This window comes from Calliopsis andreniformis, chromosome 2 (genome assembly GCF_051401765.1).
Source record: "Calliopsis andreniformis isolate RMS-2024a chromosome 2, iyCalAndr_principal, whole genome shotgun sequence".
NCBI classification, from domain to species: domain Eukaryota; kingdom Metazoa; phylum Arthropoda; class Insecta; order Hymenoptera; family Andrenidae; genus Calliopsis; species Calliopsis andreniformis.
The window spans coordinates 5,232,613-5,256,464 of record NC_135063.1 but is presented as its reverse complement, the minus strand read 5'-3'; the positions used below and the strand labels follow the sequence as shown (position 1 = coordinate 5,256,464).

General features: G+C 38.7%; 1 protein-coding gene across 2 annotated transcripts in view; it reads left to right on the top strand.

Annotated features, from left to right (window-relative positions):
* Step (cytohesin steppke) overlaps nt 1–23,852 on the top strand; it is a 63,429-nt gene that overhangs the window by 3,393 nt on the left and 36,184 nt on the right. Inside the window, exon 2 of one of the 2 annotated variants that reach the window (XM_076388190.1) lies at nt 1,596–1,669. In XM_076388190.1, the coding sequence (XP_076244305.1) occupies nt 1,596–1,669 (74 nt within the window). Of the gene's footprint in view, nt 1–1,595; nt 1,670–14,933; nt 15,721–23,852 lie in introns of those variants that run through there. The other variant, XM_076388181.1, reaches the window with a different exon arrangement.

The window sequence follows — 23,852 nt, the reverse complement described above, 5'->3', positions numbered from 1 at the left end:
TCTAGAAATGACCTATTTTTATCTCGAAAGGCATCCTCGTTGAACTATACACATTCGCTATTATAGATAAACTTCTGGGAACCAGAAACTTCAAATTAATTTTCTGAAAACTTTACTTTTCTTAGTCATATTAGGTTGTCTAGCAAACTAACAGTGCATGTTCTTATAGTGATATTAGCATTTTAATGTTTAAGTTTAGACAATCTAGTTTGAAAGTTTAGCACACAGTTTTGTTTCTATAAAGACTCTAAAGCTATGGACCAATCGTGATCACGTATTTGATCACCTTTTTATACAACCCAAAATATTATTCTGATTAAACGTATCTACATGTATGAATATAATTAAAAAATATGACAGCAAACAAGAATAATCAAAAGAAACAAATTGAATCATTTCCTTCATTTGAATAAATTAAAGACATACTCTACCTTGTATAAGTATTTGGACACGTCCACATAATTGCAATATATAAAATACAAGAAGTAAAATTCTCTGATATAGTTTTGACTACAAATCTCATCTTAGACGATTATATCGTCTTACAAATACTGATGAGAATAACATTTCATAGCAGTTAGTATAAATAAAAAAGGTGTATTTAATGAATGTCTAATAACGTGAAGGTATTTAAATACTTATGTTTGATAGTGTACATATACCTACGTCCTTTCATCTCTATCGAGTGAGCATGCACTCAGTATTTCTTCACATTTTGCGAATGCCTAAGATGAATAAGTGGTCTACGTCAAGCACAGAGCTCAGCATCGAGTAACAAAGAAACAAATCGGTTCAAGGTGTTTATAATAAAGCCCGGCTGTTTGCCACTTGCTCCCCTTCGAAGTCTAATCCCATTCGCGTTTATTCAGTGCGTCTGCCACGACCCCAGCCTTAATTCGAAAGACCTATTTTTAGATGTTTCACTAAATTGCTCCTAATGAGGCCCCTTCCTCGGCTGCGCTCGCATCGAGGATGCACTATTGTGTCCGAACGCTCGTTAGACCCATACTGGTCGTCGTTCAATCAAGTTCACGATCAATTATCAATCGTCAATCATTGTTCGTTCAACGATACCCACGATCGGAATTCTGTTTCGTTCACTGGCACACTGTCGAGTTGAATAATGGCGTGTTTGTAAGTTACTATAGATGTTATCGAATGAAATTTCACTGTTACTTAACGTACTAGCGAGCATCAAAGTGCAAGCTGGCAAACGGATTTTCTATCGTAACGTACAACTAAGTTTTCTATTATATTATTAACTACAAGGCTAACTTTTCCCGATTACATTAACTCTGCGGTCTAAGTTATACCAAATTGTTTTCCTAACTCGATTTTCGTTATCGCCTTAAGCTCCTGTAGTAGCGACTGCTTTGAAAACCAGTGACACAGAATATCCTTTGAAAATATTTCTGAAAATCTTTTTTAATTAAAAAGGCAAATTAAATGTCCATAAAAATATGTCATAGTTACTAATCTTTTTATTGAACTTTACATTAAAAAAACGCCATGATGTTTCCAAATGTTTCGTTTTAGAATGACTTATGTATTCAGCCCATGATTCATTTCACTAATGCTCTTCTTTCGTTTTGCAGAATTAACGCCCGAGCAGCAGAAGATTCTGATAGACATCAGGCGAAAGAAGACGGAGTTGCTGCTCGAAATACAAGTGAGTCAATTGTCCTATTTCTTCGCGGGCCGTTTCGCTGGCGACCCCGTTCCTCGCAAAATAGCGAAACGACGAGCTCTAAGAAAGCATTTCCCGCGGTTTCATCGATGGAATCGTGACATATCCGCATGCATTGCGGCACAAACTTTATAATTGACCCGCATACATTTGTCTTGGCTCGCTGGAGCCCGAGAGTGAAATCAGATCCAGTACACAATGTTCAAAATCTTTGCAGATATAGTAGGACCTTGATTGCCCGAAATACTCAAAAATTGAGACCCAAACTAACCTTTCCATAATTATTTTTATTATCTTCGAGAGTTTATTATTAAATAATTCTCTAAACCTCAGAAGATGTTGCATTGTACTCTTGTTCTTATTATATCTAATATTCGTAATCTTGAATAATAGAAAGTGTAAATACACAATCAAGATTCGGTTAATCGAGGTTTACATCGATTGTTTAAATCGAACATTAATTTTCGGGTTCGTAAGAGACTCAAACAATTTCCCAGTTTATTATAATTAAGAAAATCATTTTAAATAAATTTTATATTAATATCGATTTAATATTAAAATCAATTTAAATTTACACATGAATTGGATTAGAAATTCGTTCATTTTTTTATAGATCACACTGTATATTTGATACTCTTACTTATATCTATTATAATTAGTACCACAAAGCTTCTTGATATCGCTATCAGCGATCCAGTTTCTCGAGTAACCTTCTTATCGTTCCGAGCCAAGAATGATCTCACTCATCAGTTTTGTTAGACAAAGCAAGCCACGTCACTCCTCAAGTGTTCCGTTTTCATAATTTTCTTTCCTTGGTCAGAATGTAAGATCAAGGAAGCGGGCAGTATCAAAGGGTCGGTCAGTGGTCACTTCCGGTAGGGGCCAGAAGTTTTTACCGTTTTCCATACCTGTACAGGTGTCTCGAGACCCTTCACCCTTAGTCCACACCTTGGATAGCTGCACAGCTGTTTTCTTGTCCTCTTGGGAATATCCAATGTAGGTGTATGAAAAGAATGTCTCTTCGTGGGAAACATTCCTTCATAGTCATCAAGTAGGAATTTCAAAATATTCGGTCCGTGAGTTTCCAAAAAATCTAGTGGTAGTTCAGTGAACATTTTCTAAGTTTAACTAAAAAATATTATCAGAGATTTTTGTAGCGATTTTCTCGTGTGTTGGCAGCATTTATTGTAATTGTTGTTAGAGATGGTGACAGTGATTTATCACTATGATCATGGAATCACGATCGCGGTCTTGATTTAACTTGGTTCACTACCGTGATCTTAATTTTTTATTTTGACTAAATTTGTTTATTGTGTCAATAAGTGTTGATTTTAAATCTTCATTGATGAATTATTTTTTATAAAATATTTCAATATAACTTGCATATAAATCTATCTACATATATATGACAAATTTACTTTTAATATTGAAAATGAAAAATAATTGAATTTTATTTAACTCATCTTATATCAATACCAATATTTTAAAGAGTAAAATATTAATTTTCTCTGTCAATATAAAAAATGTATACACTGTACGTTTATACAGAATTCATATAGACCTAAACTTTTACGTATTGGTTTGTGCGCTACACTAATTAACTCTATAGAAAAAGTCACAATAAGTTTACAGAGTTGTGTATATTCAAAAGTATTACATGTGAATTAGGCTGAAATATATATATTCAATGTGATTTATATACATAAGTATAAAATACACAGGTAGGGTGTATATGCATTTAGACTGTGGATGTAGGAATATTCTTCCAACCATGATCTAGACTGATGATTCTGACGACATCTGACGTCAAGTACAAAGAATAGCCCTACTTTTCACCAATCAGAAGCGATCACGAAAAATCATGAATCACTATAAAAATCCACCGTAATTGGGAACAAACGTGATCGAATCACTCGTGATTCACATAGCAGTTGTATCAATCTCTAATTTCTGTAAGCATCATAACTGCTGCCAACACTCGTTAAAGAGTTTCCAAGTAAACTGATCACCCTGTATAATACATTGACCTTATGCAGGCTTAAATTCTGAACTGAATATTCAAAGAATGAGTTCAGCTCGTTCCTGGCCACCGTAAAGCGAGACTCTTATGAAATAGAATTTTCGTTGAAAAGTGAATCATCTCTCGCATAGCAGCTTCTTTCACGCGAAGTTAATTTCTGTAGTAGCAATCGGGGTACACATCAACCGTCATTTCAGAGGCTCGTCGCGTTTCTGCCTCCATTTTATCATTCGTTTTGTCTCGCCCGAGGTCCATTGTGCGTTTCTCCTTTTAAATCCGCGTACAACCTGCCGCTGTTGTCGCAAGCAGCGTGTTCTCATTGTGATCCACCCGGCCAGATAGAGGTTTCGAGGGAGCTGGGAGGCTTGGCCGCAGACGAGTCTCGGTAAAGACTGGTCAGGTGCTTTTTCTTTATCCCCTGGATCCATCTATGGAAAGAGGATCTCTCGGGATCGCGCTTAGATGCCTCGGTAGCTTCGCTGAACCTTGGCTTCCCTCTGCAGTAGGAAAATCGTCGTTTTCCTTGGAAAGTGTTTCAGCCTTCGCTTTTCAACCTTCTTCATTCACTCCACAAGCCCTTCTTTTAGTTTGTAATATTTCGCGTATTTTTCTTTAAATACACTGCGTTCCATGAATATAAATCCACTTTAGACTACTTTAATTTAATTCTTGTTTCTTGAGATTCAAATGAGATATTTCGTAATATTTTAATAATATAAGGTTTCTACTTTCATTTCACTTTCCTTCAAATGTAGTCAATTTAATATAACTATAGTATCATACAGGGTGTTTCAAAGATACATATCAGTGCTTCAAAAGCTGATATAACAGATTCAATTTTTTTTTCATTTTTGACTTGCATCACTTCCATAATTATTGACACATACGTTCATTTAACATTGTTAACTTATTTTAATGTATAAATTCAGCTCCTGAAGTATTTACATGCATTTCTGAAACATCCTGTAGAGTTACGAGATCCAGTGTGTACTAGTATTCTCTTCCTTTTTCTTCTCAAATAAAAAAGTTGTAAAACCGTTCCTGAACATACTCGAATATTGTCCAAAGCTGAGCAAAAGAATGCAGGTTCCATTAAAGCTTCGATTTAAATGGATTTACCTCGCGGACATCCGTAATAACGTCAGGGCTTTAAGTATCTCCCGCGTCGCTGCACCGTAAAAACTCACGCGTATGATAAACGAGAAGGGGTTCCTGGGCAGTTTAAAATCTGTACAAGGTACCAGTTATCAGATCTATTTCCGCGTGGCGTTAAAAAAGCCACGAAACTGGTATATCTCGCTTCTTGCAGCGCCACTCCTGCGCCTGGACAAATAAAAATATCGCGGGAAAAAATGGTTGAACGGTACACGTGGCGCGTGTTTAATTCCACCACCTTTTGCGTCTAATTTAGTAACGTAACGTGTGTGTTTTATTCGATATCCGCTGAAAAATCGATATCAGTTTCATTGGGCGTTAACAATAGGCTCGTTTCGTTGAAACGATAGCTGTGCCACCTGCTTTTACGAGCTAGGTCGAAATAACGCAATAAAATACGAAACTCGGTACTGTTACACGGGGCGACCGAATTGTAATGTCACATTCTCGTTAAGAGCCGGAAATTCGTGGGTAGCAAGAAGTCTGAGGGGTATCCGTATTTGCACTTCTTCTAACGTTGACCGTTAAAGAATCCACGATGCGGATCCGTTTCTCGAGCTTCCCTGCCTCTAGCTCTCTGCCGCTAGTCTTGATCTTTTCTGTTGGTAACAATAGACTTTTTGCTTGTTCCTTCGAGCGTGTCCCGTGACAGGCCGTTAGTTCTCTGGTAATAAGGTGAAATGCCAGAAGTCACATGCTTTGAATCGCGATCCTGTATTACGAATTTATGTTTTTTTATATTCCTTTGTTTTTATGGAAACAGTTCTTCATTCAGGCTTCGGTTGCTGGAAAGAGAAATCCTGCCTTGGAGACTTCAATTAACGTACAAACTCTGATTTTGTGAAAATGGGATTTAGATACAAGTTTCTGAAGAGAGGAAAATGGGTAGAGAGATAGTGTAGAATAGTGAAGAAACTCAACTGATGGTTTGAAATCAATTATGAGCACAGAGGATGTAGGAAACTCATTTCTGAGATCCGTTTTCGTAGTAGAGACTTGAGACTGAATTCTCAAATATGAAGAAGTGAGGAAATAGTTTCAAGCAAATATACACATGCTGCCAGGCTTGAATGGAGACAATACAATTATGGTAGGAACGTGGAGCTAGCATTAATAAACTTTGAATTAGTTTTCTAGCGTTCCAAGTATCATGAGCAGTTGGCAACATTCAGTTGAAAGTAATTTCTTTCTTCAAAGTTAATTCTTTGTAGTCTTGCTAGGTGGCAGTAGAGAGCGATTCTTTTAACGTCAGATGGTAATCGCATTCTATTATAGAAAACTTTTGACAGGATCTTCAATATAATTACAAAGTAATTAAACTAGTTGATTGTGTAAGTCAGAAGGGTTCAAATTGAAACTTTACTCATAACAATTTTTTATTAAGAAGAGGCAAGTTCGCTTAATGAGATTCCTGCAATATCGATGCATTTCTACTTTACCGATTGACTTAAGTTTGTAAAAGTGACGTTTGGGGGCGCAATAAGTATAATTCATGACATAAGAATACAGATTACTTCTTTTTTTTATTATCATTACAAATGAATTTCATTTCGTTGCAGTATACACAGCTAATCGTGCACACGTATAAAGTTCTTTGGCCATTCACTTTGCTGAAGGCGTTATCAATTAATAAAGAAAATAATTACCATTTGCGTTCTTATTTATTACGACTCGTGGATGGAATATTCCTTCTTGATAGAGAAATAGCGTGTAGTAATCGACAGACAAGAGTTTCAACAGACCTTTTACGAATATGAAAAATATTTTGATTCACTGGCGTGAACGCGTTTACTGATATACTGATATACTTTCACAGAATTGTACACAAACTTTATTGAATTTAATCGTGATTTCGTAAGTTAAATGTTTTAGACAGATTTCCGTTTTATCTGAAATTTAAGATTCATTATTCAAAATGTAACAAATATTTCCCTCTGAATTTTTGAAAATTTATTGCACTGTCATTCGAGGATGCATTATAAAAATACTTCGAAATAAATATTTCAATACTATCGTTATCTCGTTCGGTAGTAAAAGTCGCGCGACTTAGATAAGATTTCTTGTTAGTTCTGCGAAAGGGTACCTATGAGAGCACCTCTAGTGCCTTTCTTATCTTCTTCGAAGTTTGTATACATTAACTGTTTCTAAGAATTGAAATTGAATAGTGGCTTCTTATTCCATATTCTTAGTTCACATTTCTTGTCACATTTCTTTAATCTAATTTCTTTTATCAATAAATAAGATTCCAATTCAAACTGCAGTGATTTATCAAACACATTTCACGTTTACACTAACAGTACATACCTTAAAATTAAGAGGCTTATTACAAAAATAACTGTGGTTTCAATTTTATGATTTTTTAAGTAAGATCACATTGTATCCAGAAATGTAGTATGTATAACGATGAATATTTTACTTAAAAAATTTTAATTTATTAAACAAACATCAAAAATATCAGCACATATTTTGGCTTTTTTGGAAAAAGACATAAATTGATAAGGCCCTTTTTTATTATGAATCCCTCAATTTCTATGATTCGATTCTATCTTTAGTACTCGAGGCGCGCATATCTGGCTCCACAAAAATTCCAGGATGTCATCTCTCTGATAAGACGTTTCCGTGGTAGGCCTTCCTCCTACTCGTACGTTTCGTGCATCATAATTCTTTTTAGAACGGTGAATGTTCGAGGTCGTAATACTCTCTGTAAATAAAAACTCGTGAACCCAACGTAACAATGGCGCGATTGCGGCGCCCATTTTGTTACGAAGACACGTTATGGAATCTCTTCCTCATAAACTCAGATTATTTACACTATTGATAATCCTATTGCTTCGTTGTTGATTTCTCTAATCTGCGCAATGGATTTTTTAACCCATTCATGATATATTGGTATCTACTTAATACAGACTTAACACTTCAAAATATGTACGTAACTTTACTTAGACATTAACGCTATAGAATTTTCTGGAACAAGTAATTGATCGTGGGCGACCTAATTAAAAAGTTTAATAGACGGGCGTCTTAATATTGCCGAGGCGGGGTAGCGACAAAGATATTGATGCCATGTTTTCTTCGCTATGAAGCATCGTTAAAGTTACATCGAAATTCTGTTATAACGGTGCAGCTCAAAAAATGTCTATTCCAGGTCAAAAGTAGATATTAGATATTTATCAGGAATAACTACATAAAAACAGACTCGTATATTACTCTATATTTCAAGTCGAAGTAGACCAGATCTACCAACGCAATAAACCCAGACCATACTAATAATCTCAGCATCAATCAACCAAAATAGAGGAAAAGCTACCTACGATGGCATTGATGGTACTCTAAATCGCCTATATGCTCTACTATCGTCGTTTCACAGGTTTCATCCTCAGCTTAATGTAATTAAACGTAAATCAAGGTGTTGTCGACTCTCGATAACGCTTGTACGGGTTCCATTGTAACCGCAACAAGGCCACGGCTATCAACAAACAGTTTCCCTAACAAGGTGTCGCGTGTCTTGTCAATTTCCCTCTCAGTTTCGATCCAAAGGTCAGCGTGGCTACATCAATCGCAATCGCGTTTCTCTTGGCCTTTCGATCTCCATTCGTCTCTTAGCAGACCATCGGCGGCGCGATTCGAGCGTTTCCTGTCTGTCGCGAGGGGCACCGTGGACGTGATTCGCAGAAGTGGAGAAAAATACGGTTCGACGGTCGAACTGGCGCTCAGCGAATTTCCCTGGAGGGCCTCGCGCGCTCGTCTCTTCTTAAATGGATTTAATCGATTTAGTAGACTGTCGTCAGATCCACGTGGGTCCTGACCCTCGACATCGATGACGTCAAGCACTCGTCGAACTAACGGGCGAGGATGGATCGCCTCGTGCTGCTCCATTATCTGGTTGTGTCGCGGTAAACGACGACGAACTCGAAAGGTGAATCTCGCTTAAGATAAGGTTGTTTACGATTTCGTGCGAAGCTACGAGAACTTGCTTCTGACAACTTTCTGGATTCGTGCTCTCGTTCTCGGTTGAAATGATCTTCAGATGGCGACTAGAGATAAATTTTTCTGTGACTCGTAATAGGTATTGGTTAGCCTGTTTAATTTTTTTTTTTTTTTTTTTAACTATGTTCATCTAGGTTTAGGATAAGAACGAGACTCCCATTAAAATTCTAGGCATATTGAATATTTATAAAATTAATATGACATTCGTTATTATAAATACAGAGTCAAGATACAACATATTACATGTTTATTTGCTGCAACAGTGACATAACTAAACAATTATAATTTTTCGAAAAATGAGTCACTTTTTAGACCAACTTCAGGCGAGTGTCTTTTCGCCGCAAAATTGTACCTACGTCTATTTTCCCTACTTTCAAGTGAAAAGATAAAAATCGACAGGATTTTGCGCAACATATCGCTCATCTAAAGCCAGCTATACTTTTAAAAACGATTATGTTTTTAATTATATCATTATTGCAGCATATGAGCGATATATTACCATTTTTATTATAAAGTATTTTGTTAAGTAGACAAATGAAGAGAATAATAAGAAATTTATCATGCGAAGCCTGCCAGACTCCATCTCAATACTTATTCTACGTTTACATTAAGAAACTTTTGGTTGGATAACCGAGTTGATCAACCTGAAGTTGATCAAAGTTGATCAAAGTTGTCCATGTAAACCTAATTTCAACCAAGCTGAAACGACAATTGTGATCGACTTTAAGTTGATCGACTCGATTGTGCCACCAAAGGTTGCCTAATGCAAACGTGGCACTAGGGTTTAAATTAAGCTTGTCGATCTCTAGAATCAGAGCAATTGTTTTTATATTCACGCAGAGACCGTGTAAAAGTTCAGTGATGCGCAGGATAGGTTTAGAAAATATGGAAACCACAATGAGAACCGGGTCAGTGGGCCTCAGAGCAGTTGCCGCGAGTTCAGTGGTCGCGACGAATCCGCGACGGAAAAAGCAGTCTTTTCACCCGCGCTATCTTCCACGCGTTTCGCTGAATTCTTTCAGTTTTCTCCTGGACGCGTTCGAGAGAGTTTCGAAAGCTTTCCCTTGATATTATACGCCCCTAGAAAGTAGCAATTATACTCTGATATACGAAATTCCGCCCCCTAATATGTACTTAATTACTATCCCTCATCCTCAGAGACTGATTCATTAACATTACCAACTTCCAACTTCTTTTTCCATAATATGAATTTCTAATTAAGAGAATTCTCATTTTAATCCACGAGGGAATTCCAAAGTTCGTACCATTGAACAGATGAAACAAATCACAATTCTGCATCCCTTTTTTTTCTTAACTTCTTTCGTACGCTTTCATTAACGTCCCGCATCGTTCGTCGGCGATCCCCTTCTCGCGATTGGCCATTAGTGCAGCGATTGAAAAAATAAATCGCTGAACGACGATGGCCAGTGGCCACGGAGGAAGTTGGCCGTATCAATGCATTAACCGGTAGCCTCTGCTTCGTCAATGGACGAACGTGAGTCATCGTACGCGTCGTGGCACCGACCAGCGCGTTCCGCTGCAATTTTCGAACGCGTGCGAGCGACGTTTCTCCGACGATACGCGCGTCGAAACGTTGCTCGAATGTGTGGTCACGGCGAACGTAAATCTTCCTTTGCCATATGGGCTGCTCTGGAACTGAAAGGACCGAGATTCATTGCGATACCGAGCGAATTTTCATCGCCCCATGCTACGTCCGCGCACCGTGTTCTTGCACGCTACCTGAACTCGTCGAGTCATTAGGCGCATCCGCATTAAACTCACTGGCAAATATTTCATTTTATTGGTTTTCACCATGAGAAACTTCACTGCATCAGAATGGGTTTTATGACTAATTGTGAATCAGGTTAGCAGACTCTTAATACGTGAAGTAGCACGCATAAGTTCGCTAAAAAATCCATCACTTTGGAGGTGACTTGAAGAAATATTATTTTTAATTAATTTCTATATTGATTCTACAGTGTTGTTTTCGTTTAATTAGCTGTTATAATTTTTTGGTAATACTATCCATAATTGTGTACCTATGTTAGTATTAGTCACAATGATATGGGTGACAAGGTAGTCAATGTATTAACAGAGGTTGAATTCCACGCGATCTTCCGACGTTTTACATCAAATCTATTTAAGTTTATTTTTTCTAAAATAAGTAATTTAATTAATCTTTGAATAGTGAAACCTAAGTATTGGATATTTATAAATATTAACATTTTTGGGAGTGATCACCATTTCACAGGTGATCTAGAAGAAACTTAGTTTATTAATTTTTTAGAGTGCATGTAGCATTTTTTATCGTTAGAATTTCATTGTATTCTTGAAGTTGCCATTTGAAACAAGTAATATCCGTATGAAATATTCGTTGTTTCATTATCTAGTATTTCAGATCTGTTATAAAGAGAACACTGTCCAAGGACGATTCAAGATTCCTCACTGCAACATTCATTTGCAAAAAATTCATGAAATTCTTTCCCTGTTTACTCCGAAAGGATTGTCTCAATTATTTGTATTATTCCGTAAACTCAGCGTCATGATGCTAAAAAATATCAGAAAAGAAATCTGCCAGCGAGCATCCACCGTGAAAAGAGCAAAACAAATCGGAGCAAGTTGCATGTGGATTCGAGCAACCGTCCCACTGTCGACGCACGTGCGCATGCTCTGTGGATCGCTCGGTTGACTGGTGCAGCTGCAGCAGGTGCATTCGTACCTCGAGGCATATTCGCGAGTGAGGATTTCGAGGAACGCGCATGCTCGTCTTGCCAGCATCGAGTGCACGTAATTTCTTTCCTCGTTCGATTTTCGATAGCCGTTCGTGAAGACTCGTCGACTTCCTCTTGAAAGAGGAGCAAACAGAAACGAGGGCTCCTTCCCAATCGTTTCTCGCGAGGAGAATCCTATTCTTTTTTGCGGTGAACAGATCCCGCAGGTGGTGCTTCCAGTATTTAACGAATATGTTCGTTCTCGCTCTCTGGTTCGATCGATATGCATCGATCGCTTAAAAGCGCAGGCCGAATTAGAGCAGTGTTGCTTCGTTATTTACGAACGAACTGAGCTTCGAGAGACGCGTTTGCACTGGTACTCGATGCTTTCGCATTGTAAAATCCCTGGCAAGTCTCGTCCACGTCAATCTCGTTCGCCGTTTAATTTCCTGCTCAGCTTTCGCGTGTACCACGTTTAATTGAAAAACTGTGTGACAATCAGCTGACCTCGGCACAGGTCAGAATGCTTACGACTCGTGTGTCTGCTGACCTCTATACGGGATGTCCCAGGAGGTCGTTTCCAAATCTTGCCAGCTTCTTTCAGTTAAGCTGAAGAATAGAAGAGGAGATACAAAGTGTGTACTTTATAGGGAAAAGAAATGTTATATATTTTTTGCCTCGCGAGATATTGAGTTAAGGAGCTAGGCAAAGTAGGATTTATAGGGAGGTAATTCTGACCCAGTTACAAGGATCACCCTGTACATCGCGCCATGTTTGCGTTACCTCTTGCGCGAGGTCAAGCCGATCCTACTCGTGACTTTTTTACAAAGTACCAGCGAGCGGAAGGAGAAATTATAAATTGCACCGTGCAATTTTTTCTGATGCTTCAGAACCTGGAAAAAAGCAATTTCAATTGTTTCACGTCAGACTTCTTTGTACTCTGTGACGAAAAGTTAATTGACACCCTGCAATATTCTGTGCTAGCTGGGTTTCCAATGTATGAAGATATACAGGGTGACCCGAAAATTAAAATTTTATTTTATTTTGCTTGATTCTGAATCGTTATTTGTATTATCTACTGATTTTACTTGCAGATAGTACCAGCTTGATCAGAAGTTGAAAATTATCAATTATATTTTACTATTATAAGTAGATAAAATAATGAATAATTAACAAATATTCTGATCGATTTAGTGTATGTAGACTACAGACTAAAAATCTAGGATCACTGGGAAAATATTTTTGACTTCAACCATTTGCACTCGACTGTCGCCTCTATGAGAAGAAAATCGTAAATCTCTGAAATCCAAAGAATTAACTCAGTGCTATCGATAATAGTCAGCGTTCTCTATTTCAGTAAAATGGAAAAATAAATGCAAATTGTGTGTTTAATAAGGCAACCCCGATTTTCCTTCATTCAGAAAGCAATTCCAAACTTTTAATTAATAGTAGTGCATATGCAAGTGTAACCTCATAATCGAACAATTGATCAATGCCCAACACACTCGCGTACTTTCACGATTCGGTCGGCGGAGCGTGTTAGCAGCGAGTGGGCGCATCGCGGCGCATACTTGCGAAGATCGTGAAGGGAATGCTTCCGAGAACGAGGGACGTTGAAATTTCGCCGACTGCTTATCAATTGGCGGCGCTCTCGAGTGTCGCCGACGGCGTCGACAGGCCACGGTTCAACGTGGCTCTGTGTTTTATCTCTTCGTCGCTCCTACTTCGCTATCCTGCCCAACTCGTGAATTATTTCGCGAGTACGAACCCCCTCGTTCAACCACGAAAACACGCGATTCTATTTAAAATAATTTCCATAGTGGTGCAGAGAATCGTATCTCTGGTAAAAAATTAATTATTCCCCTCGAATTCTACGGTTGATAAAAATTAAGTGGGGTTCTCAAGAGAGAAGTATCGCGAGGTGGGTACGACTTCACGCGACAAACAGGGGCTACGAGGATGCAATTAAACGTAATTAACTAGTCGCTGCAAATGTCCAGATAGGAAGAACAAAGAACTGGAATTCAACGACGAACTTATTGAACTCTAGACGATACGCAGCAGACCCAACACGCGTATGAGAATCTTAAGTCATATTAAATGAGATACATAGCTCCATTATGTGATGATTCAGAGCCTGCGAACCTAGTCGGTATGGGTGATTGACACTTCTTTTAGTCGTTCTTCATTTCGGGAATCATCGACACTGTTCGTCGTTCTTCGTGATTCTGTAATCATATTCAGAATGAATTTTAAACGAACTTACGATTTACCGTCTCAAGGGCGAGCTATCGTTCTTTCAGTGTCTCAAAGGTCAGTGCAGTTCTGCATGTCATCAGTGTCGCGATGTAGTATGAATTTAGATGGGAACATAATGTTTCCTCACTATAGGATTACAAGTCAGTGACGAGTTTAGCGATGAACACGCTGTTGAGGTCAATTTATGCGTTGGCAGCCCAGTTTGGGTTTATCAAAGATGTGAATAACAGCATGTAAAATTCTTTTGAATCGTATGAAGACATAGGGAATACATCAACGATCTTATATCGAGGGAATACTGTAACTTTACCGTAGATTGTGATTCTACCGTATGATTTGTTAGAAACTGACAAATGTCATATAGAACAACTATTGTTGCTTATATCGTACTTCGCAAATTTCTTTATCATTAACACTAGAACTATCAGATGGGTTCAAGTGATCCATACGATTATTCTTAATACAAGTTTTGTTCTTCAAATTATTTTTGCTAGTGTTAAATAAAACTAACGAAATGAAATATTTCTCTAAATTTTGAACATACTAAATTGTAACTATATGTATTATTTAAAAAAAAAAAAAAAAAAAAAAAAAAAAAAAAAAAAAAAAAAAAAAAAAAAAAAAAAAAAAAAAAAAAAAAAAAACAGTAGTTTCAGCACTTCGATAAAAGCAGACACGCGTTAGCCTTGGTAATTCTAGTCCTAATAAAATATAAGTGATATCTAGTGCTAAAAATGTGAAATAAATGAGTGATAGAAAATAGAAACGAAATATGTCCAGATTGTGTTTTATTTTCAGCGAGTTACGGATATTTAAAGGATCAAAAGAGACAAGGTGATACGATTTATGTAACTTTTCCCTATAGACACATATAACACTTCGAAAATTCGAAATCGAAACGAAGAAACGCTAACGCTTGCATACCAATTTTTTTAAAAGACATAGGTCATTCCAGTCGCGAGGAGTCTGTGCCCGCACACGCGTGGCTGAGTTCGAGGCACGTCCACAGCGAGGCGCCAGCGCGGTTCCCAGTGCGACCGTTTACTCTCGACCTCCTCAGTCGCACGTCGGCCGCTGTCCGAAGCGGACTGTTTTTCGTCTTTTCGAACCGAACTTAACAAATCACGCGATATCAACATAATCAATCCGACAATAAAACAAAACAATTTAAAAAAAAAAGAAAAAAGGTTACTTAATTTCTCCCCACAACTACTGTCATAGTGCATCACAGTGATATCTCCTCAGTGTTAAGTGAAGAATAAGTTTCCTCCAAAGATTCTACACAAAACATCCCCTTGACAGTCTCTCAAAAGTGCGAAAAAGCAAAATCCTCGTCGTCGCGATATTTCCCCAGTGTCTCGTCGCTTCGTTCACGTGGTCCCGGAGTATCGATCGATCGAAAGAAATCGCGGGGGTCGTTGAACCGATGGGATCTTTGATCTCGGAGCGTGTGGTTACTAACTGCCGCGAGTAGCTCCCCAGCGATCGTTTCGTCCCGATCAGACCGCGGGGGAATCGAACGTCAATGTCACCCTCGAGACACGAGAGCTTCCGTGTGTTGTGCAGCGTGCGGTGTCAGGGTGTGTGGCTGGGCCGTTCCTGAAGATACGTGTGTCCGCGTGTGGACGAGGCGAAGGGGACGGCGGAGCGCGACGAATTCCGCTAGGTCTCCGCGGTTTGGCAACGGAGACGCCGCGAGGAGAATGATTTTCACCGGCAGGTCGGTGGACGCGCTCGACGAGGTCCGCGGTGGCAACGTTCACACGGAGAGTCGTCGGGACGTTAGCGCGGTCGCCATAGCCGCAGGATGGTTCTCCAGCCTGCGCAGACCCGGCAAAAGGAACAAGAAGGGCTACCAAAAGCAGGCCAAGAGCGCATGGGACCTTAGCACATTATCTACGGTTGGTTGAACGCACTGTCTGCAACTACGTCTGCCGTGCACACGGGGCGGTAGGAAAAGAGGGTTTCAAATTTTTACGCGCCCTCTACTGCTCTCGTATGTGGATAAGTATTTGAACACTTCTGCGTTATTGCTGTGTGTGAAATATGATAAGTAGAATTCTGTGATATTGTTTTGAGTACAGAGATAATCTCGGATGATTGTACAGGGTGGTCAGTTTAAGTGGGAACCCTTTAATGAGTGTTGGCAGCACTTACAATGGTAAGAGCTTATAGAATAAATGCTGCTGATAGTCTGAGGTTTCTGGTTGAACTGATTACCTTGTATGAGGTTTATAAAGATTGATGAGAGTAACATTTGACAGCAGTTAGTGTAAATAAGAAAGTGTGGGTATTTCATGAACTTCTAGTAACGTGAAAGTGTCCAAATACTTATGTAGAGTAGTGTACCTATCGCTTGTTTGGTGTAATGATAGAACTCCAAATTTTGCTGGTTTTGAATTATAATAGGGTACTTGTTCATATTTCTGCGTCTGTACCTAGTTTTGTGTCTTCAGATTAAAATCATTTTTAAAAACAGAACTTTTATACATAAATTACTTTTTTTATTCGACTTTACTAATTAACATATAAGATTAAAGAGAAAGTATTACGCTTACAGTAAAATTTTGTCAATCTGGAGACACAGAAATATGGACAAGAACTTTAGCATACGCTTATGTTGTAACAGAATTGTTCTATTTAAAATTCAATGATCCAGCTCCACTATTTATTATCTCGACAGTCAATGTAATCCAAAGCTGTTCAAATTGATTAAAATTTGAGTTTCTTTTTTAAACAAAATCTTGACCTATTACGAGAGAAGTACAATGGGACCCCTGAATCTATTGGAATTAAAGCATACACCACTATCCAGGGAAGGTTCTTACACTGACACTGAATGATATTATTCCACTGTCTGCAAAATCATGATTTTTTAATTTTCACTGCTGTAGTGAATGGACGATGTGTGCTGCACAGGTTCTAATTTATATTTTTGTACATTATATACCACATATGTGACGGTAATAATTTTCTGTCTCGTAATCGTAGGGACAAATGTAGTCTGCTTTTCATATTTATAAAAGTGGAAATTCACGGTTTCCTTTTATAGAAACAGAAAAAGCAGAAAATGTCATATGATGCTTTTTCAAACCTATCACGGTAATGAATGTGTTAAGGGTAGGTATGTAATATACAGAGCAAAATGGAGATAAAAAGTTATAATAAATATGAGTCGAGAGATGAATGTTTTTAAATGTTGTAAACAATTTTGTGTTTTAATTAAACTAAAAATTGTTTATAATCAGCAAAAAAAGATATGGTGCCGAATGCGAGTAAGCTATTTACCTCACCAGAAATTGAAATTCACGTTGTCTTACGTAAACCGTGTCCACATTAATCGACCGTCGAAAATGCCGACGCGCCATTTTCGAAGTGTAAATACATGCTTCTCTAGATGCTATGCATACCACAACACGCTATATTGTGAAACATGATACGTATACACAGCAAATAATGTTGAACCTACAATTATGACGAATTCTCACGTCGACCAAAACATATTTCCTTGAGATTTTCGAGAAGAGCTACAATATTAAACACATTCCTTATCACAGGAAATTCTCAAAAACAAAATATGAAATCATACAAAAATTGCAACGTGATCAGAAGCGCGACTGTATCTAATCTCTTTTCGTCAATTTTAAAATGCATCGATCTAAACGAAAATTATCTTCGCATGAATTCCCATCGAAAGTGGCTGTCGATAGAAAGCAACAGTCGAGTCGTGAAATCGGTTTGAATAAGCATCTAGCCCAATGTAAACTGCGATTCGATTGAGCGATTATTCGTGCGCGGGAACACGGAGCGATGCCAGCGCCATCGATTACCCGAGCGATCTCTGCGATTGGTAATTGAAAAGGAGCCAAAAGGCGCTTCGCAAATAAATCGTCGAGCGTATCAAGGCGCGTAGAAACGGTGTAAAATAAGAGAGTACGGTGGCGCTCTAAAGTTGGCCGGCTGACCAAATTTATTTCTAGGTGGTTAAGCACTGGTGGAGCTGGACCGATCACGAACCAGCCTCCGCCACGGAAGTTGTTTTCGTTCCGTAATTTAACTGTCGTTCGATTAATGAAACTCGGGAGTTCTAGGGAACGACGAAATAATGAGGTTATGTCTTCCGTGCAAGCAGAAGCCGTAGTTTTAGGTTATACACACAGCTTCTTACGCGCTGGAGACTTATTTAATGGAAACTGTCGTTGGCAGCACTGCAGGAGGAGTTACTAGATCGCAGAATAGCTGGAATTCACTTCAATTATATTTTAAGTTTACTATAATGCTCGATGTAGATTTCTTTTTCATATAAAATTCGTAAATATATGGGTGTTTCAAAAAGTGAAGGTTTTCTTCGAAATACAGCACTGATTTTTATCGCTAATCGAGGTCACAGTGTAACCGTTAGGCGAAGTGTCACGTGAAATCGAACTTATCGCGTTCTGAATCATGGCCGCGTTGTCCGTGACTTTTCCAGACCGCGGACGTTCCTGCGTGCAAATAACAGGAAGCTTCTGGAGCTTTGCATTTGTTTATGTCGTCGCTTACCTTTTTGGTATTCAAATTCGAGCGGCCAGCTGGATGCGCTCGTCTTTTAGTCGCATTTGTTAACTGTGCCGTTGTTTTGCTGGCCAGGGAAAACGATCCTAATCTTTCGAACCTGTTTTTCCGACCTCGCGCGATATCAGTGACCACTGGCTGCATCGTATGGCCGACCACCATTCGAATTGCAAAAAACAGACCTTTGCTGTACCTTGCAAATTAGCAGGACGATACGGCTCGCTTTGACGCCACTGCTTCGTTTCCAAGAATAGTACGTGACCTCGTGAATTACTAGAAATGTATGAGCAGTAGTTACAATTTCGGCTGATATTTAAACATTTCGGTATATGGTGATTCAAAATGCGTGGACTTGTGAATGACTATAGTTTGAGCCAAATCAGGTGGCCACTCTAGGCCACGCCCAGTAGCGTAATTCCTCTCCCTCTTATAGTTTTTATGTCTATACTTGTAGACGTGACGTAATACATCTGAGTTCAGTAATAATTCTTTTGTATGCAGTCTTTGTATATGGATGAACTAATGTTCGTTTCGAATCCATCAGTATGATGTTGCAATTTCGTCGTTCACAAAGGCATCGGGTAGTTCTTTTGCATTCCAACGCTAAAATATCGTCCCATGATGCCTCTGACGTCACGAATCGAAGATTGTATGAACAAACGGAGTCAGGGTGATTTATTTATAGAGATAGAATCAGGATACAAATGGAGCTTACGCAAATAGGAGACCATTTCGATCATTCAATGCTGTTTACTCTAGCCGCTTGATTTACCCTCTGATTATCCAATCGATTATATCGTCTTCAACATTTAAATTGTATTCCTGGGCAATTTTTAAGCTAATAAAACATACATCGTTTCTACGTAATTGGGAGGCACGCGAAGCCAGCAAGGTCCAATTACGATGGATTCTCAACAAAGCAAATAGTGGACTTCAATATTCCCCAAATAAATGAATCAGACTTCGTGGAATCGTAGGAATGGCGAGACATCTGTTTATCTGGATATTGCTCTTTTTCCCACTTAATTGAATGCATTCTACTTCGAGTTATCATTTCACAAAGAGAAATATCATTTCTTGCAGAAAAGAACAAAAATTATATCTTACAAATTAATCATCCTCTCATAAAGAGACAGTTAAAATTTCAACCACTGAAATAACTTATAATCGATTCTGGAGGTGAAGTACTCCCCACTTAGTTCTCGTTAGGTCATGTGGACAGGGCTTAAATCGCTCTGAGCGTCTCTATTGGAAAACAACACTAATTACTAACCAAAATCTTCAATCGAGCACTTCTTGGTTCTTTTTATTCAAAAGCACTCGACGAATTTATCGACAGAGGAATTCGTTAGTATTTGTGAAAATTATATAACCAATTGTTACGTATGCCAAGCACCCTTTAATGATATCACTTATTCGACTCTGTGGTTCGAGGAATTTTTAGGTTAATGGATCGTCGACAGAATGAGCGACGAAGAAAAAAAAAATGATCCGCAGGGAATAGAAACACGCGCGACGATCGTTGCAAAGGAGTACAGCAATTTTTTTGCCTCGCCACGAGTCGCGTGAATCAATAGTCATGCGTGATGCTCGAGTCATCCAGTACTCGTAAATCGTCTGACAAGAAAAAGTGTGTCGATCGTGTGTTTTAAGGTTCGATGTTCGCCTGCACGAACCGAGTTTGCATGAATTACTGTCGGTGTCGAGTTGCGGGACTACCGCTGCAGAATACAAATATTTCGGAAGCGGTAGTCGTGCTTTTTGTTCGGTTTATTTATATGAAATAGGTTATTGTACACGCGTGGGCGGTAGAATTTATTTCTTGCAAAATAAAAAAACAGCGTTTTTCATCACAGCTCGAACAAAAATAGACATTCTGTGGAGGATAGCGTCTTTCTTCGCTACTTTCTTAATCTCAGATATTTAGTATTGCTGAAAATAGTGATAGGTTCGAACCCAAATGTTCATACAGTAACCAGTAATTCTTTGAAACTTTCTTTCACTTGAAGCAGAATTCATGTCTCGATACATACATACTTCTTTTTTCACTGACTCAATTGCCACCGATTTCACGATCTTTCCTCGGACCGTACCGTATCAGTACCAGCCTCTCGAGTCATTGTAATTATTAACAGCTCGTCACTCTGCAAACATCGTCAGATCCAACGTCACAGTTTCTGTCAGTCATCGTAATAAACGTGTCAGGAGCAATCCTTGGTTCAGCCAAGCCTCGTATCTCTTTCCAGCCAGTTAGCTTATCAGCAGGAACGACGTACCTGGCGATCTTGTCGAAGCAGTTGTTTACCAGGTCAAACTTTAATCGCAGCTTGACGTCAACGATTGCACGAATAGCGAGGGTACACATAACCGGGGTCACTGTCGCTTCGAACGTCCACTTAAACGTTGACGACAATTAATTGACGGCTTGTAACGTAGGCAGAGCTAGCTGGAGAGAGGATCCGCTTGCCAAAGCGTGGATCAAGGAAAAAGTAAGAGCAGGGGGTGAGGAACAAAGGGAAGACCGAGTTTATTTTAAATGGCGTGGATACAGCGTTTCTTTGATATAGACTCTTGATAGTAACGAGTTTGCAGTGAAGGAGACATTCTTTGGATCAACTCATGCTCGTGATCCAATTGTGGGTATTTTGCAGAGTCTTATTTTTATAAGCACAAGTAGATTTGTTTTATTCTGCAACTATCATGACATTTATTTAACACATTGATTGCTATTCTAAGTTCGCTAAAATTTCCATCATTTTGGCAGTGACTCCAATTCGAAAAAAGAATTATTGTTAATTCATTTTTGTATTTGTTTTACAATCTTCTTCTTCTAATTAACTGCTTCTGTTATTTTTTGTTAATACCATTCATATTTGTGTACGTTGTTACTCGTAACGATGAAATAGTTATTATCCATATAAGAATGACGGCAGTCAACGTGTTCATTCTCGCATATCATTTTTGCATATCATATGAAGCCTGTACCTTTTGCATGCTGCAATTTCCCATAAATGCATAAAGACCCACAATTTACTCATGATAGACTTTAATTTCATCAAAGTTATGTATTTTGATATCTGTGATTGACACTGCACGCGAGTGGAGCTTTTTCCCTCTGAATAATTTCAAGCCTACCAGCGATGATCTTATAACGAGGGAAGAGTGTGCCTTTTCCACGCTTCTTTCCTGTCTCGTGCTCGTGTATCTGGGTTACGGTTTCCTTTTCGACCGCGACGGAAAAAAGAAATATCGTTGGCCGCGCGCCAGAATCGCGTGCGTCGCGAAACTGATACGAGCGTTTCGATCAATTTTATTGACGAGGACGCGCGGAGGGGCCATGGAAACCTGGGGGATAGATGTGCACGATGTTACGGAAGGGAACATGATCGTTCGATGCGTGTTCGGTAGAGATAGGTGCGTATGCAACGCGTGTGTGCTTGGATTCGTGATTGGAACAGTTGTGAATTTATTTTTGGCTTCTCATTAAATGACGACAGTCGAAGTGACGCGCCTAGTGTTTTCCCTCATGAATGATTTGAGTCTGAAAAATGCACATTTACGAAATGTCGACAGATTGACGAGGAGACTGTTTCTATACGTATTTCCCGTTCTCTCAATTATGCAAATGTATGTTGGGAAAAACAAGAACGTTTTATGATTCAATAATATATTTATTGTTCAGTGCTGTTAGTAGAAGGTATTAATGCTTCTCGAAGGTGATTTATTTATCAAGTTCGACGCCCTTGTGACCCCTATGAAAGTTAAATATGCATATTCTGAAATTATACTGTTCTATTTACGAGATACCGATTCGTGCAGATTTAAATACAGTGGATTCTGATTGCTTGAACAAATAAATAGGTGAAGCAGAAGTGCAAATAAATAAACCCTCGAACAGACAGATTCAGTAATCTCGGGCCAAGATCTTCAAGGCTGCAGAGTATATAGTAGTGTGCAACAATTGCGGGCTCATAATGATATTGGCATCAGCGTCATATAATGCGATGACAAGGGTACTAAAGTCGCGGGAAACGATAATATTCATAGCAATATCGTAGTACCAGAGTGTCCTTCCCAGAACATAACTTGCCTCTGCAGAATACTCGCATTCAAGGTCCTGTTGAGAACTGTCAACCACCAGATGTAGACGCTCAATAGCATTAGAGATATGAATAGCTATCGTAGCTCATTTCAAAATATCCTCTTAATATAACTATTACAAAGGCAAACGTAATTGGTAATCACAGTTGCGATATTACTTTCACGATTTATTAATTGAAGCCTCAAGAGTACAGGATTACCCATTGTTCCTGTTTTGAAAATTACTGAGTTTCAATATGTGTAGAACCTTTTGAACGTAATAACGAGAATTTCAGTGTTATCATTCTCTAAAAGCTTATCAGAATTGAAAGCGGAATAATCAGCTAAATTACACGGACCAATACATACATAGGTACATACATAGATAAGAACCTTTGCCTCCAGAGAATAACGTCGAAAGGATGGCGTTGATCCAGGCGCCATTCAAAGCCTCGAATTTGCATAATTTTCGTGGCCCACCTAATCCGTACCAAGGGTGGATGTAATTTTGTCTGAATACGATGGCAAGAGCGGGGCTGACCGCGGAGGGAAATTATATTTATCTCTACGAGGCGCGTAGGTGTGTTTATCCTGCCGGGACACGTGTCACTAGCCGATTCTAAACGTGGCATTGTGTTTACACTGGAGACGTATCGATCTATTCTCGCCTCGTATGCATACCGCGTATCGACGGTCATTTGTCTGCGAATAAGCATACGATGGAAACGAAGGTTGCAGTCGAACGATTTCAACGAGCCTTCAGCACAGAGGAAAATGGTTTTACGAGTTTCAAATTGTTTTTCTTGGATATCTATTTCATTACCATTCGCCGTAACTGGAATATGCAACAAGTTTGTCCTTTAAGAGCAATAGTTTTAAGGAAAATTAATTTTATAGAACTTGAAAGGGTACAGTGTCCCTCACATTGGTATGAATTCATATTGCCAACACAACCCTTCCTAATTACTGAGAAAGATGAGATAACAATTAAGGATGAGTGATATTCATAATAAAAATTCAAGGTTTTTTATTTTTTGGCTGTTGTAAGAAACCTGATAAAACCCATGTTTTATCCCGCTTCCTTTGAGTACACCTACTCAAATGACAGTCATAAATATTATACTCGAGAACGTGGTAGCAACTTCTCTTACCTCTATTCAGTGTAATTGCCCAATCCTGAACGTCATTACACTGATTTGGGAAACATTGTATATCCTGGAGAGTATATGTTCATTCGTGCATTACCTGTGTGTCACTTGTCGTATAGGTAAAGCAATAAATTCAATTCTATCGCAAGCAATCTCAATATATACCCATTGAATAGGTATCCAATCGAAGTTCTACTTTTCTATACTTCTCAATCGTTAGTCCTGAATGCCAACTTCACAAAAAAAAATTG